The sequence below is a fragment of the Gracilinanus agilis genome, chromosome 5 (genome assembly GCF_016433145.1).
Source record: "Gracilinanus agilis isolate LMUSP501 chromosome 5, AgileGrace, whole genome shotgun sequence".
Classification (NCBI taxonomy): domain Eukaryota; kingdom Metazoa; phylum Chordata; class Mammalia; order Didelphimorphia; family Didelphidae; genus Gracilinanus; species Gracilinanus agilis.
Genome location: NC_058134.1, coordinates 44,730,281 through 44,746,389, shown reverse-complemented (window position 1 = coordinate 44,746,389; position 16,109 = coordinate 44,730,281). Strand labels below are relative to the sequence as shown.

The 16,109-nt window shown below is 34.5% G+C and overlaps 1 protein-coding gene across 1 annotated transcript in view; it reads left to right on the top strand.

The window, feature by feature from the left end:
* The window catches only part of KIF15 (kinesin family member 15), a 61,424-nt gene that overhangs the window by 21,036 nt on the left and 24,279 nt on the right, over nt 1-16,109 (top strand). Inside the window, exons 12-20 of the mRNA XM_044678294.1 lie at nt 47-123; nt 360-569; nt 2,088-2,265; nt 5,015-5,156; nt 5,763-5,904; nt 7,352-7,549; nt 8,249-8,356; nt 8,749-8,854; nt 13,903-14,068. Coding sequence (XP_044534229.1) covers nt 47-123; nt 360-569; nt 2,088-2,265; nt 5,015-5,156; nt 5,763-5,904; nt 7,352-7,549; nt 8,249-8,356; nt 8,749-8,854; nt 13,903-14,068 — 1,327 coding nt within the window. The remainder of the gene's footprint in view (nt 1-46; nt 124-359; nt 570-2,087; nt 2,266-5,014; nt 5,157-5,762; nt 5,905-7,351; nt 7,550-8,248; nt 8,357-8,748; nt 8,855-13,902; nt 14,069-16,109) is intronic.

Here is a 16,109-nt window from a genome sequence, read left to right as displayed (position 1 = left end):
GGTTTGTCCCTTAGTATTTTTGTGAGAAATACCATTTTTCTCCTAGATGAAGAAAATACTAATTACATGAACTGTTTTCGAGAGGCAATGTTATTCTTGAAGAAATCTGAACATGAAAAAAAGGTAAGAAATTGAGTTTCACTATGGTGAAATTAGAACTATTTTTGACATTCCTTTTTTTTACTTTTGAAAATTAAAGCAAATTTTTGCTAGTCAAAATGGTAAAAATAAAAACTAGGAAGAATATAAACAAATCTGAATTAAGATTTCATTTGAAGTTAGTATTTACAGATTCTCTTATCTGATTGTGAGTTCTTAAGAAATGTTGAGGGAAAGTTCTAATTTATCTTTTCCTTAAGTCTTTATTAGAAAAAGTTGCACAGTTGGAAGATCTCAGTGTCAAAAAAGAAAAATTCATTCAGTCCAATAAAATGATTGTTAAGTTTCGGGAGGATCATATAATGCGCTTAGAGAAACTCCAGAAAGAAGCAAGGGGCAGTTTTATGTCTGAAGAACAGGATAAGCTGCTCTCCGAATTAAGGGAAGAAATACAGACTCTGAGAGAACAAGTAAGTGTGGGTTACTTGGGGTTTTTTCTGAGAGCAGGGAACTTCATAAAATGCACAAAAACAAAAATGTGGCAGGTAGGAACAATGGCCCACAAGGCTTTTTAACTGCCTGTTATTTGATGAAATGAATATTTTTTCATGAATTTTATTGATTAAGTTGCTTAAACTACTTAATTCAGGTAACTTTTTTGTTATTTGACTTTAATCTCAACAAATCTAAAATGGGAAGAGATACAGTGGGACTTCTTCCACCATCCAAGACAAAGTCAAAGATATGCTGCAGCCTCCAGGAATGACTGCAGACCTGCTACCAGTGGGACTTCCCATATTCCTGAATAATTTGTTCACTCAAAACTTTTTGTTTTCTATTACTTTTGAACCTATAGACCAACCCTGTTTGGCTCTTAACAGGATTTTATTTTTGGAAGGAAAAGCTCAGAAATTAAATGGAACATGGATAAAAATAAAGCTTTCGTGTGGTGCATAATGGGTCATACTTGATCTCTTCAAAATGAGATGATGCAATATGACTTTTTTTTTAATGCTTAATCAATTTTGAAGCTCTAATGATGTCTTGGTTTACAATTAAGATTTAATTTCTGTAACCTAAAATAATCTTATACAACTGTAAAACCTGATTTCAGGAGAAAGACACAGGTCATAGTTATACTTTATGAAAAATTAATTTCAAAGTATGAAATTAAAAGCAAATGAACTGTTTTCTCCAGAATAACATTACTACTAATGACAGTGTTGGCAAGTGATTTATTCTAAGCCTTTTAACCTCTAGTTTACTTTTTAGACACTCTTAAGCGTTGAAGAAGAAAAAAAACTTTTGAGATAGACTTCTGGGAATAAACTCACTTGAGCTACTATGATTTAAAAAAAAAACACAAAACTTTATTTTCCCTACTCCTACTCATAAGAATAGTCTTCCCAATGGTGGGAGATACTGAAAGGAAAAAAGTCCCAGAATTGAGCAGCAATGTGGTGTGGGAGAGAATAAATTAAATGAAAGATAATTTGGTGGAACCCACTAACCATAGAATTTAGTTGTCATCTTTATTGAGACAACCTCATAGTCACTTAACATTGCTCTTAATAAAGAGTAGTTCATTCTTACTATATATCATAATCATTAAGAGAACTAAAAGAACTATTAAAAGTCAAATAAAAGAACTCCTAGAAGTTAAGAAGTTTAGAGCAATAATAAAATACAACATTTTTGGCAGGCTACATACCTATAAAAGTAGCATAGCCAATCTAGTATAGTACAAAGAAGTTAAAACTATGTAATGATTGGTGTCACTGTGGTTAGTATATTTTCTTTGTATGACTAAAACTGGGGAGTAGGCGTTTACTCTTGACTGATAAATCATATGCAGGACTGACTTCATTGTGACTTTTTTTCCCCCAAAGCCATTTTATTTTAGATCTTTCTCGGGGAGATTTAATTTCAGCAATCCAATGATATTCTGTAATAACAATGTAAGTCTGTAAACTCTCTTTCTGTCCCAGATAGAGCAGCATCCTCGTATTGTGAAATATGCCATGGAAAACCACTCCCTCAGAGAGGAGAACAAGCGACTTAAGTCCTTAGAATCTGTGAAAAGAATACAAGAAATGGATGCTCAGACCATTGCAAAATTAGAAAAAACTTTCTTTGAAATTTCTGGCAAAGAGAAAAACGATAAAGGTAAAAAAAAAATTAGAGGGGTGAGTGGCCTCAGAAATAACATCCACCAGGAGTATGTGAATTTGCCTTGTAAAAGTAGTATGTCTTCTAAATGATGTTTGTAATATATTTCTAGCATTGTAGCTTTAAGTGCCGATTCTGTCTTCTTCTGTATTATGTCCTCTGCATGTAGAAGTAACTATGTCAGTTAATGTGTGTCAAGTTCTTTTTTTTTTTTTTTAAACCTAGGAGGCAGCTGGGTGGCTCAGTGGATTTAGAGACAGGCCTAGAGACAGGAGGTCCTAGATTCAAATCTGGCCTCAGACACTTCCTTAGCTGTGTGACCCTGGGCAAGTCACTTGACCCCCATTGCCTAACCTTACTGCCTTGGAGCCAATATACAATATTGACTCCAAGATGGAAGGTAAAGTTTTTTTAAATAAATAAGTAAATGGATGAATGAACACAAACCCATTTTCTTTAAAATCATATAGTAATGAATTATGTAGCATAGTAGAAATAGCAATGTCCATTTTTACTTATCTGTTTATCATTGTTGGAGTTTCACATAATGCAACCTGTTGTTTTTATGTTAAATAATATGTTTCCATTTAAAATGCCTGGCATGAAAGTTCAGTTCATCAAAAATCTATTAAGTCCTACTATGTGCAAGTCAATATAGGTTCTGAGTTTAAAAAGACAAATGTGGAATCAGTTCCTGTTCTGAAGGCGCTCAGTCTAATTACATTCAAAGAGTTAGTACCAACAAGCTATGAACAGGGTAATTTGAAGATCATCAACAAAGGGAAGGCACCTCAGGAAAGACTTCTTTTAAAGAAAGTAGGATTTTAGATGGGAACTGAAAGAAGCCAGGGATGCCAGCAGGTGGAGATGAGCAAGCAGAGTGTTTTAGGCAGGAGAGACAGCCATGAAAATTCCTGAAATTGAGATACGAAGTGGCCTGTGGGACAAAGAGCAGTGTCATTGAATCATGGAGTAAGTGGGAAATAAAACGTGTAAGAAAACTGCTAAGATCAGAGGAATTCAGTTTATGAAAGACTTTTTCATACAAATAAACAGATATGAAGGATTTTGTATTTGATCTTCAAGTCAACAAAATTTATTGAACAAGGTTAAAAAGGCCAAACCTCCATACATTAAGAAAATCACTTTTGGTAGCTTGATGTAGGATAGTTTGGAATGGGGGGAGACCTGAGACCTGTATACCTCCCTAGCAGTTGTGAGATGATGTGGGAGGTATGCCAGAAGAGAGAAAGAAGCATATTCAGGAGATGTTTGGAAAGTTGAAAGGACAGGCTTTGCAACTGATTGGACATAGCAGGTGTTAAAGAGAACTCTAAGACGGCACCTTGGCTCGACCTGGGGACTGGGAGTATGGCTTTTTTGATAGGTAGGCTGTATACCTGCTGCATATTATATGCTTAACAAATGTTTCTTCATTTCAAGAATTGCTAAAAAAAATGAACACCTTGTGGCCAAGATTCTTGTGATGAGGCTTTATAAAAATCACTGGCTGAGTCTTTGGACACCAGACCCACAGTTGGTCTCTAGGCTAAGGACCCAAGCCTTTCCCATTTGGTAGAACCTACTAAAGCTGTATTCTTTTGGCAGAATCTTTGAGAACACAGGACCAGCTCTGTCCTATGGCCACAGTGGGAGATTTTAGTGCAAGAAAAAGGCTCACAAATACCATCCTGGGTCAGACTCCCATGAGTCTAGTTATAGTATGCAGACATACCCTCTCACCAAATGTCCTTTTGTGTTCATTGTTAAATCCAGAAGCTCGAAACATAGCCCATCCCCTTCTGGAATTCCCCCAAATAATTATTATATAGTGATCTGCTATGAATTTACTTACGTTTTTCTAGAATATATGTATATTTTCTTGCCTACACCATTCTCTGGGATAAATTTATTTCCACACTGTATGATGATAATTTGTACTAAAAACCACTTCATTCAAGCCTCAAGAGATATCCTGGAATTTAATTGAATTTTGAATTTACTTTTTAATGATGAAATTTTATGAGAAATTTTTTTTTAATCTTCTACATTAATCTTTTCTTATTCCTTTGTACCTTTGATCATTTTAGTTCTCTTTTCTAGACCTATTCATCCTGAGGTAGAGATAAAAATCAAACAGTATTTCACTTGAATATAAACTATACTTTTCTAAATGTCATAATTGTTTTGTTTCCAATGACCTTTATTTCTCTGTGTTTTGTTGGCCTTTTGAGGCCTCTGGAGCACATTGTACAAATTGGGAGATATAATTATCCATGACTCCTGTTTGAAGCTCACAACCTTACAAATGCTTTTTCCTGATGCTTTATATCCAATTGCCTCCAATACTGATCCCCAATTAACACAATTTGTTCATCTTTCTCTATCCAGAGAAATGCCTTTTTAGCAGTCTCTTCTTCCCTGTCTTTGCATCCCTCTCCCTGTCCTCTAGCCATAATCAAGTCTTTCCTGTCCTGGGTCTTGTTTTCTGTTACTTTGAAACACACTGGGTACATGCTGGGCTTCCAGTTAGATTATAAATTCCTCAAAGTGAGAAATACGTTTTCTGATTTCACCTCTCCCTTCATGCTTCCCTTCAATATAGGACATAATGCCCAGTATATTACAATTAAGCAATGATCAGTGAATATTGTTGGCTGAATGACTTGACAAAAGGGTTGAAAATGTGTCTTAACCAACAATTTAGTAGTTTGAATGTCTTTGCTTTTGTTCTATTGTTATTCAGGTCAGCAAGGACACCCTCTAATGACTTCCTCAGAATCTAGCTTATCAGCATCAGTAGAGAAGCTAAGAGCACAGCTTCTGCAGTCCCAGAGTGAATTGAGTAATTCAAAGCAAGAATATGAAGAATTCAAAGAGCTTACCAAGTAAGGTGCATTTTTGTATAAACTACTTACCACACTTTTTATCAGATGGATTTTTAATAAGGCACACCTTTTTCTAATACTGATGTATGTCAGCAATTTTAATGTTGATTCCTTTAGACTTAGGATCCTATATCTGACTTTCAATATTAATCATGTGTACTAGGAGGTAATCAAGGCCATTATTTTATTTTTTACTGAAATATAAATGGACTATTTTCCAGCTCTCTATTACTCTAGAGAATAGGCCAGCCCAAATTATACAAGTCTTCTTACTAAAATGGATAGATTAACAATTATACTATTCTTGAATTTAATATTTTAAGCCTTTATATGGACCCAAAATGTTGTTTATGTGAAATTGTTACGTGTTTGATTTTTAAAAAATAAAATTTTTAATGGTGAATTTATATGTTTGAATTAATTGGCTTTTAGTATTTTATTTTACCAATAGAAATTGTAGATTTCCAGACTTAGGACCTAATTCCATTTTGTAAAAGAAAAATATTTTTAAAATTAACTAGAATATAGCCAGTCTTCATTTCTTTTCATTGGTCACATAAACTATGGCAAAATAAGCACATTGATATTTTGATGATATATAAACAGGAAGAGACAGCTGGAACTGGAGTCAGAGCTTCAATCCCTGCGTAAAGCAAACCGGAGCCTAGAGAACATCTTAGAGGCCACCAAAGCATCCAAGCGCCAGGAAGTGTCTCAGCTGAATAAGATTCATGCAGAGACACTGAAGGTAGGCAGGTCAGGGGGTGGGGAGGTGGAAGAAGTGGGGCGAAGTCACTCTTGTTATCATCAGCTAGTCATTGCCTCATCTTATTGGCTATTCACAACTACTTACTCTTTACATCTTCTCCAGCTTCAGTATAGAATTTGCTTCTTAGACAGAAATCATCCTGGCCTGGTCAGTGTACCAAGTCTCTCTCTCGCTGCTTATCTGCCTCTCAGACATGGAAGAAAAAGAAGCTATCAAGGTGGAAGGGCACTGGAAAAGATGAAAAGTTTGTGACAGTTACTGCTTTCCAAAGTCAAATGTCAGAGGCTTACTCTGAAAGATGAACAAGGATATGCCAGAAAGGGGAGAGGAAGTTATATTTTCAGATTAACTGGCTATTCTGCCAAATTCCTTTAAAAGTTGATTATTTAATCAACAAGAATAAGTGGCTATTTTTTCTTACATTATGTTAAACTCTTCTTTTTATTTATTCCTGTTTACAATTGTTTTAGGTACTTTATCTTCTTTTTTTCATTGTTTAGTTGAAAATTACATTCATCATTAAAGTGATATTTCAAACTAGATTTTAGCTATTCTCCAGAGAGTATAAGCTCCTTGAGGACAGACATTTGTTACTGTTTGTCTAAACTCTTGGTGCTCAGCAGAGTGGCTCTTGATGCCTGGTAGGTGCTTAACAAATGCTTTTTGAATTGAAATCGATTCATATCACTTGTTAACAAAAGAAAGTGGTCTTACTAACATTTTTCTAAACTAAGAAGTATTAAAGATAGCCCTAACATTTTGAACATGAGAGACTTCTGTGACCGGTAGAACCATAGATGAGAATCATGAAGGAAAAAGAAATACCTTGAATCAAGTTGATTCTTGAACATGTTGAACTTTGAATGCTTTTGAGGGAAACCTCAGGGAGAGTGAGATGTACCAGATAATCAGAGCTATAGAGTTGGAGTTCAGTAGGAGAATCAAGACCACGGGCATCAATTTAGGCAACAACATCAGTCGTGCATGAGAGATAGTTAAAGCCATGAGATCAGATTGCTTAAGAGAAAAGTATAGAAAGAAAAGAAGGGATGAAGGCCAGGACTTTAAGGATGTCCATTTGAGGGGTCTAAAAAAGGAGATGAAGCAACTAAGGACAAGTGGGAGGACAAACCATAAAAGTTCAAGACAAAAAAAAGAGACCCAGAAGTGGGAGGACAGGAGACAGAGTCACTGCAGAGAGATCAAGTAGGAAAAAGAGGCCAGTGATTTTCCATATTTACCATACATTCTTTCTAGGAATCAGGATTTTTTTCTTAGAGCCTATTCTAGCCAAAGAAATGTAGAGTTTGATTTCTTGCCTTCATATAACATACCTTACAATGAAACATATCTTCTCACAATTTTTAAATTATGATGTTAATATGTACTAATGCTACATTTCTTTTTTTTTTTTTTTTAACAACAGATCATAACTACTCCTACCAAGGCTTATCAGCTTCGGTCTCGATTAGTACCTCGACTGAGTCCAGATATCTTAAACTCTAGCCCCAAAGGCACTCAGAACACAAATGACTTGGATACTGATATATTCAATGAGCCAGTTCCTCCAGAAATGAATGAACAGGCATGCGAGGCCATTTCTGAGGAACTCAAAGTAGTTCAGGTAATTTGTTGCCTAAAGAGGGGAAATGAAGGCTCTTCTTTTTTAGTTATTTATCCTGAATTTTAGCTATTTAATTTCTTATTATGTTAAAACTGTATTTAAAGATTATCTTCAATGTGCTATAATTAGAAGGTAGTATTGGAGCAGCTAGGTGGTTCCATGTATTGCAAGTTAGGTTAAGGTTTAGAAAAATAAAAGACAGTAGTTGTTAGGCAGTTTCTCAGAAGGGGATTACTTCAGCCCTCAGCTTTAGTAAAAACTTAGGATTTGCTGGCATGTATTTAATTATACTCTAATAACTTGTCTAAAATCAGTTACCATAGAAACTTAAAGATTTTGTTGCTTTCCTATTCCTGAGAAGGAACTTTAAAACCCCATAGTTAATCCAGAATTTTAATTATTAGTTTTATAAATTGATACTTTGCCAAGTTAACATGCTGAAAAATCCAGTAGTGATTCTGAAAAACTTCAGGTCTTTTCTGCCCCACAGTGCACCTTTACCTCCTTTGGACTTTTAGTAAATTTTTGTGGCATTTCAGCTTATGATGAGGATTGGCTCAACAGATGAGCATTTAAAACACCATGTGCAGAGCACTGAGGCACACACACTGTGGCATTTCCTAACAGCCTAATCATTGTAATAGCACAATTTGTGTTCACTGTTCAAACTCTGAATGGACTTTTTGGTCACTTCTTCAGGAACAACTGAGCGTTCTTCAGACAAAGTTGGATGAAAAAGAAAGTACAAACATGAAACTTCAGCAGCAAATTGACAAATTAGAGCATCATTCCACACAAACACAGGAGGTACATCATTGCAGAACATAGGTCCTAACATAAGAATGATAAGTAAGAAAAAAATGTGCATGACTTTGGTACTAAAGGAAAAAATAAAGAAATGGACATCTAAAATTTTATGAAACATTTGACTCTTGCAGTGACTTCTAATGTACTATGAATTATCTGATAAGGCTAATAATTTTTGCCCCTCATCTGTTTTCCATAAATGTTCAAGTTAAAAATGTGAATCATTTTTATTTAAAATTTTTTTTCTCTTTCTGGGGCAGTTCATATGTAATGAGTGTCTAGATTTTTTCTTACTATTCAGAAGACATTAAAGCATAGTTCTTTACATAGTAAATTATTTTAGATATGATTTGACATTCCTCTATTCTTTTAACTTTATATTTTTTCCAAAGCTCTTCTCTTCAGAAAGAACTGAATGGCATAAACAGCAGCAAGAGTATCTTTCACAATTGAGTTCCCTTGAAAAACAGCTTCAAGATGCTCATGGCAAGAATGAACGTGAGTGTTTTTAATTTAGTACTTGTTTAGGTTGACTTTCTTTTATGTGATTGGATTTTAATTTTGTGGGGTTTTGTTTCTTGCTATTAGGAATATTAGTCTTCATGGTTTATTTGTGTTTTTTTGCTGAGGCTGGACTACTTGTTTTTATTGTAACAAGTCAAATAATCATAGTATATCCTTTGAAGCAATTTTCTCAAATATTTATGTCACATTGTCACAATTTAAAATGCTTATGCTGCCTTAAAAAATGTCTATAGAATATTGTGTGTAAATTCTTGAGTTTTTTACTTCTCTACTCCCATGCTTACATCTGTCATACCATGGATTATGAGCATTCCCTCTAGAGATACAGAGTGTGACACATCTGTGACTTCTTTTCCAGTGACTTGTCCATATTGTCTTGTTGGTCTTTTCCCAGGCAAGTTGACAGCCACTACTGAGCTCTCTTGACTTAGCATGGAAACCAGCTAAGTCACATAGGCACTCATCAATTAATTACTCACTTTTGCTACAAAGCTATCTCACTTTTTTATTTGTAAATCTCCAATAATATCTTGTACACCATTTCTTTGGTGCAGTTTCTTTTTAGTCGTGTTGGAGCCTATTCATTCCTGCCATGTACCATTGCATTTGTTCTTTCAGTGATCCAAAGTTTAGTTCTGTAGAGATGAGTAATTTAATTCCATGACTCATAGTCATATAGTATCTTGGGAAAATGGTTGGGATTTTTAAAAGTTGAGGCTTTATTTCAAGGACTTGTGAATTTAAAATAAATTGTACCCCTCTCCTTTAAAAAAGTTAAGTTTTGAAAATCCATTTTGGTCAGTATCAGCCACGGTCTTTGGTCATGCATGCATACACCAGAGGCCTCTTGGTTCCCTGGCATCCTGGAGGATGCTTTCTCTTTGACCCCTGTGACTCCTGGCACCTGGAAGACTGGCCTCTTACTTGGATTGAGGTCAGGTCTCTCCTCCCAGGGAGACCCAAAAGGAATGACATCGATGGCTTTATAAGAGAGAGGACTGAGGAATCAAGAAGGCCTTTTTGGCTGGTGACACTCTCTTGGTCTGGAGATTTTCCCAGTGGGGCAGCAGTTCATAGGCACATTGGTTAGGAAGCAGCCTGTGGCCCTTTTGATTTTTCTAGTGGGGCTGCTTTTGGCTAGCAAAGGGAGACAAGCTTGGCAAGCTCAGATTAGTTAGGTATGGCCAGGTGATCATGTGACTATCTCTAATTTCAACCTTTACTATCTAATAATTATAAATTAATAGAATCGCTAGAGAATGTTAATCCTAACAAGAAGCATAAACTCATTAAAATTTCCCAAATGCAGATCAAGCCCACTATCTCTTTTTCACTTCTTGGCCTAGTTAATTTTTCAATTAATTCAATTTCAATTTTTTTATCATTGTTTTTTCCTTCTTTTCTCTCCCCAGGAAAGGGAGGGAATCCCCACCCCTTATTACAAATGTGTGTATCAAGCAAAATAAATTCCTATATTAACCACATCCAAAATTTTGTTTCTTATTCTTCATTATGGGTCCTCTGGAATCTTGATTAATCATTGTGTTGATCAGACTTTGTAAGTCTACATAGATGTCGATTTTTACAATTTTGATATTATAGTGGGAATTGTTTTCCTGATTCTTTCACTTCACATCACCCGATACAAGACTTTCCAGGTTTCATTAAAAGTCTTCATTTCTTATAGTACAAAAATATTTCATTACATTCACATATATAGTACCTTAGTTTGTTCAGCCATTCTCCAGTTGATGGACTTCCTTTGTCTGATATTTTTAAAAAAGCTTTGTCTAAAAAAAAAAAAAAAAAGCTACCATAAATATTTTTGTACCCTTTTTCTTTGATCTCCTGGGCCTACTAGGCTTTTGCTGGGTCAAAAGATATATATAATTTAGTAACTTGGGGATAAAGTTACAAACTACTTTCCAGAATAGATGGACTAATTCACAGTTCCACTAGCAGTGCATCATTGTCTCTGTTTTCTTGTAGCCCTTACATTCATCATTTTTCCTTTTTGTCCATTTTGACAGCCTATTTTTTCTATCTGTAGTATCTCCAAGATTCATGTATATCATAGTCTGGACTATAAGCTTGCTTTTTTTCATTTTTGAATATTTTACTTTTTAAATTCTTCTACAAATTTTTTCAGCTCCAAATTCTCTCCCTCTTCTTGTCCCTCTGAGAAGGCAAGCAATTTGATATAGGTTATCACTTTGTAATGAGAGTTTGAGATCTGGTACTGCTAGACTACTTTCCTTTACATTTTTTTTTTCATTCCCTTGATATTCCTGACTTTTTTGTTCTTCCAGATTAATTTTGTTATTCTTCTAACTCTAGAAAATAATTTTTGATAGTTTGGTATGGCACTGAATAAAGTAATTTAAATTGGATTGTCATTTTTAATATATTGGCGTGGCCTCCTTAAAAGCAATTAATATTTTTTCCAATTTAGATCTGACTTTATTTCTGTGAAAAGTGTCTTTTAATTGTGATCATATAGTTCCTGGGTTTGTCTTGACAGGGAGACTCCCAGGTATTTTATATTTTAGTAATCCTATTTAGAATTTCTTTTTCTATCTCTTGCTGTTAGACTTCGTTGGTAATATATAAAAATGCTGATGATTTATGTGGGGTTTTTTTTATATTATGCAACTTTGCTAACCTTGTTAATTCAAGAAGTTTTTTAGTTGAATCTCAGTGTTTGTTTAGTTCCTTTATTGCCTATTCTAATTCCTTTGATTTCTTTTTTCTCCACTTTTTGCTATAGCTGGCATTTCTAAATACAATATTAAATAATAATGGTGACAATGGATTTCTTTGCTTCACCTTTGATTTTATTGAAGGCTTCTAATTTATCTCCATTAAAGATAATGCTTGCTAATGGTTTGAGATAAATAATACTTATTATTTTAAGGAAAGCTCCATTTATCCTGATGTTTTCTCATATTTTTAATAGGAATGGTATTTTGTTTAAAAAAGCTTTTTCTGAATCTATTGAGATAACCATATGATTTTTGTTGACTTTTTTTTGTCATTAGAATATTGAGTATGATCCTTGTGATATATTGCTGTAATCTCCTTACTAGTATTTCATTTAAAATTTTTGCATTTATATCCATTAGGGAAATTGGTGTATAGTTTTCTCTCTCTTTTTTTGCCGCTCCTTGTTTAGGTATCAGCACCATATTTGTGTTAAAAGGAATTTGGTTTTGGCCTAGTTACCAGACATTTTTTATAGTATTGGAATTAACTGTTCTTTAAATGTTTGATAGAATTCTCTCATGAATCTCTCTGGTCTTGGGGAATTTTTCTTAAGGAGCTCATTTATGACTTGTTCAATTTCCTTTTCTAATATGGGGTAAAGCATTCTGTTTTCTCTTGTGTTAATTTGGGCATTTTATATTTTTGTAAATATGCATCGATTTACTTAGATCATTAGACTTGACATCTAATATATGTTATGTATACTACATAACTAATATGTATTAATATTAACATATGGTATGATTATATAAATAGCTCCTAATAATTGCTTTTATTTTTCCTTTATTGGTGGTGAATTCACCCTTTTCATTTTCAATACTAATAGTGTAGATTTTTAAGATCAGATTAATCAATGGTTTGTCTTTTTTTTCTTCATAAAATCAATTCCTAGTTTTTATTTTTTTGGTGGTTTTCTTTCAATTTTTTTTGATTTTCAGGATTTCCAATTTATTGTTTAATTGGGAGTTTTTTATTGAGTCTTTTTCTTTTTTTTTTTCAGTTGCATGCTCAACTCTTTTGCCTCTCCTATCAGCCCCTACCTTCTCTTATTCCCCTCTCCTCCTGTTTCCCTATAGTGTAAAATAAATTTCTGTACTCGCCTGAGAGTGTAAGTTAATTCCCTCTTTGAGCCAATTCAGATTGAGTATAAAGTTTAAGCATTGCCCACTACCACTTCCATCCTCCCTTCAACTATAAAAGCTGTTTCATTCCACTTTTAGTTATGATAATTTATCCCATTTTAACTCTTCTCTTCCCCCTTCTCTCATCTTTTTTCTCTTTACTTCATTTTATTTTTTTTAGCTATCAACCCAGCAGCATTAATTCATGCCTGTGCCTTCTTTGTAGACTCCTTCTAACTGCCCTAATTATAATAAAATTCTTGGGAGTTACAAGTATCATCTTCCCATGTACACATATATCTTGTTTTCTTACTATAAAATGGTAAATGGGCAGGCAAGTGGAACCAAGATGACAGTTTAGTAGCAGCAAAAGCTAAAACCTCTCTGACAATCCTTTATAAAATGGTTTATGGCATAGCAATAGCATAGTGGCTGGAGACCCAAGAAGATTTGAGTCCAAGTTTTGCCTCTGACTCTAACTATGTGACCCTGCACAAGGGTCTTAAACTCAGCTTCAGTTTCCTGATTTGTAAAATGGGAATAATAATATCAACTACTTCACACAGTCATTGGGAAAATCAAATGCAATAATATACATAAAGCACTTTGCAAACCTTACACCATAATTTGCCCCTTTGGTGTCATCCCACACCCCATAACTACTTCCTTCCTACCTATCTCTCTCTCCCTTCTCCCTCTCTCTCCTCTTTGCCTCTGAGTCTCCATCTCTCTCCTTCCCTCATCCCCCAAGGGGTTCTCCCCTCAATGTTCTTTAAAATCCAAGGATACTATTCTCTCTGCCATTCCACAAGATACTACATCTCTCAATTCCAACCTGTATCACTAGCCTCTCCCTCTTTCCTGGAATGATCACTCGCCTCATTGCTTCCTTTACTTCCTTCAAGTCTCAATTCAGATCCCACTTTCTAGAAGAAGCCTTTCCTCTGAGATTATCTCCTCTTTCTCCATGTTTGTACATAGTCATTTACATGTTTTTGTCTCTGTGCCTCAGGCTTGGCAAGTGTCCTAGCACATATTAAATGATTGACTATCCTATCCATGCCACAGTATGGCATTAAAATAGGTTTGTATTAGAGGTAAATTCATTTATCTTATGAAGTTAATATTGTTTTTCAGTCATGACAAGTGAAATATGTGACCTGCGTATAGTTCTTCAGTCTGCAGATAAGGAGTTATCTTCAGTGAAACTGGAATGCAATTTATTAAGAGAAAACCAGGAAAAAGAAATCGGTCAACTTTCCCAAAGACATATGGATGTACAACTCCAATTAGATAATGTCAGGTATTGCATTTTTGGCATGAATAAAGTTGCCTGATAATGACTGATTATCCAAAGCTTATTATAAGTTATTGGATAGAGCTTTGTCTACAAGTGACTTAAAGTTGAACATTAATTTTTTATTGTTCATTTCAGCTATTTCCAAAGCTTACTGTCCTAAGCAATATTTGATGTGCCTTGTCATTGTTTCCTTTATCTAAACTCTAGCTTGCTTTGAATAAATAACATAAGTTTCAGTGCTTTGAGTAATCTGGAGTGGAAAGAGGACTGGCTTTAGAATAGGAAGGCCTAGATTTGAGTCGCAGCTCTTCTACTTTCTGCTATGTACCCCAGGACCTCAATCTCTGAATGTATTTCATCCACTATGAAACGAGGAGACTGCATGATGTTTAAATAAGTTGGCATTGCTGACTTGGCAGAGTATTCATTATGGTTCTCATTCAATAAGCATTTATTATTTACTTTGTTCTAAGTGCTGTACCTAAAAAGTTAGACATTATGCAGGAATGGGTATGCCTTAATCCCAGAAAGGTTGGCTAGAACCTTGTTATGACGGGTTTTAAAAGCCAAACAGAGAAGTTTATATTCTATTCTAGAGGCAAAGGGAAGTCACTGGAGTTTATTGAACAAGAAAGTGATGTGGTCAATGTTGTGCTTTAGGAAAAAATGTCAGTTTGGCGGAAGGATCTGTTGGAAATTGAAGAAAATAGAAGCAGGAAGACTGAATAAGAGGTTTTTACAATAATCCATGTGTGAGATTTAAATTAGGGCAGTGAGTCTCTGGGTAAGGAAGAAGGTAGTGGGTGGGAGACATATTATGGGACAGAATCTCATATTTGTGGTAACTTCAAAAAATAATTTTGTTGTATTGATTTTTTTTCCCTCCCACACTGATGTCACGTATTTCTGAATATAAATTAACTAGCAATTTAATAATAAATTAACTCTAGTAAAAGGCCCAAATGGCCTTTTATAACCCTTATTAATTGTGCAAATTTCACTTTAAGAAGCATAAAGAGAATTTCATTTTGATAACTATAAATTTAGGTTTTCACTGAGTGGAACAGGACTATTTTTTTTTAGACATGACAATTATGTTTAGTTTATCGCCATAGCAGTGCATTTAATACACTTAACTTAAAGCAAAATTTTCTTCATAATTTAAAGGAGGTCCCAGTCACTGCTAAGAGGCCTGTTGTAAGCTAGTATATTATATCAATGGTAATATACATTCACAACCAACCAATGTAGACAGTGCAGGTTTTTTTCCTATTTTGCAGTCAGAGAAACATGCTGAGTGGTCAGACAACACACCCAAATTTACATAGTAAATATTTATCAGATGGAACTCCTCAAATCCAGATATCCTGATTCTCAGCCCTATATACTTCTAGTATAAAAAAGTGAATATAATCACTACTGTCCATAATCCGAAGAATGGTGAGGATTTCCTAGAGGCTTCTAATATTTTAAAAAACAACAAAACAATCCTTTCTTCCTTACATGTCATAAACTCCAAGTTTGATTCTAGCTCTGACCTTAATATATCTCGGTAAAATAAGAGGTTTGAATTAGATAATCAATTACTTAGGACCCTTCCTACTGAAAAAAACAGTAACTGAATTACCTATAACATTACTCTGTATCTACATCCTGTTATTCAGCAGAGTAAAAAGTTTGAAAGATTTTGAAGACTGATTTCTGAACTCTTGATTTACCACTTACTACCTGTATAACCTTGGGAAAAATCAACTGACCTCTCTGAGCCTTCATTTTCCTCATCTGCAAAATGAGGAAATTGAACTCAGTGGACCACTAAGGTCCTTTCTAACTGAGTCTGTGATCCTGTGATCTCCAACTTCCCTTTCATTTTATTTTCCCTTTATAATCCCATCAGCCTAAATGCAAGTTCCCCTGTAAGAGGACAGCAACTAAAGAATCTGGAGCTTACTCTTAAGTTTAAATGAAACAAGCATTATAATGATAATTTTAAATAGAGATCTTGCTTTAAGTATCATATATCTTCTTGCTTTAATTCTTAAGC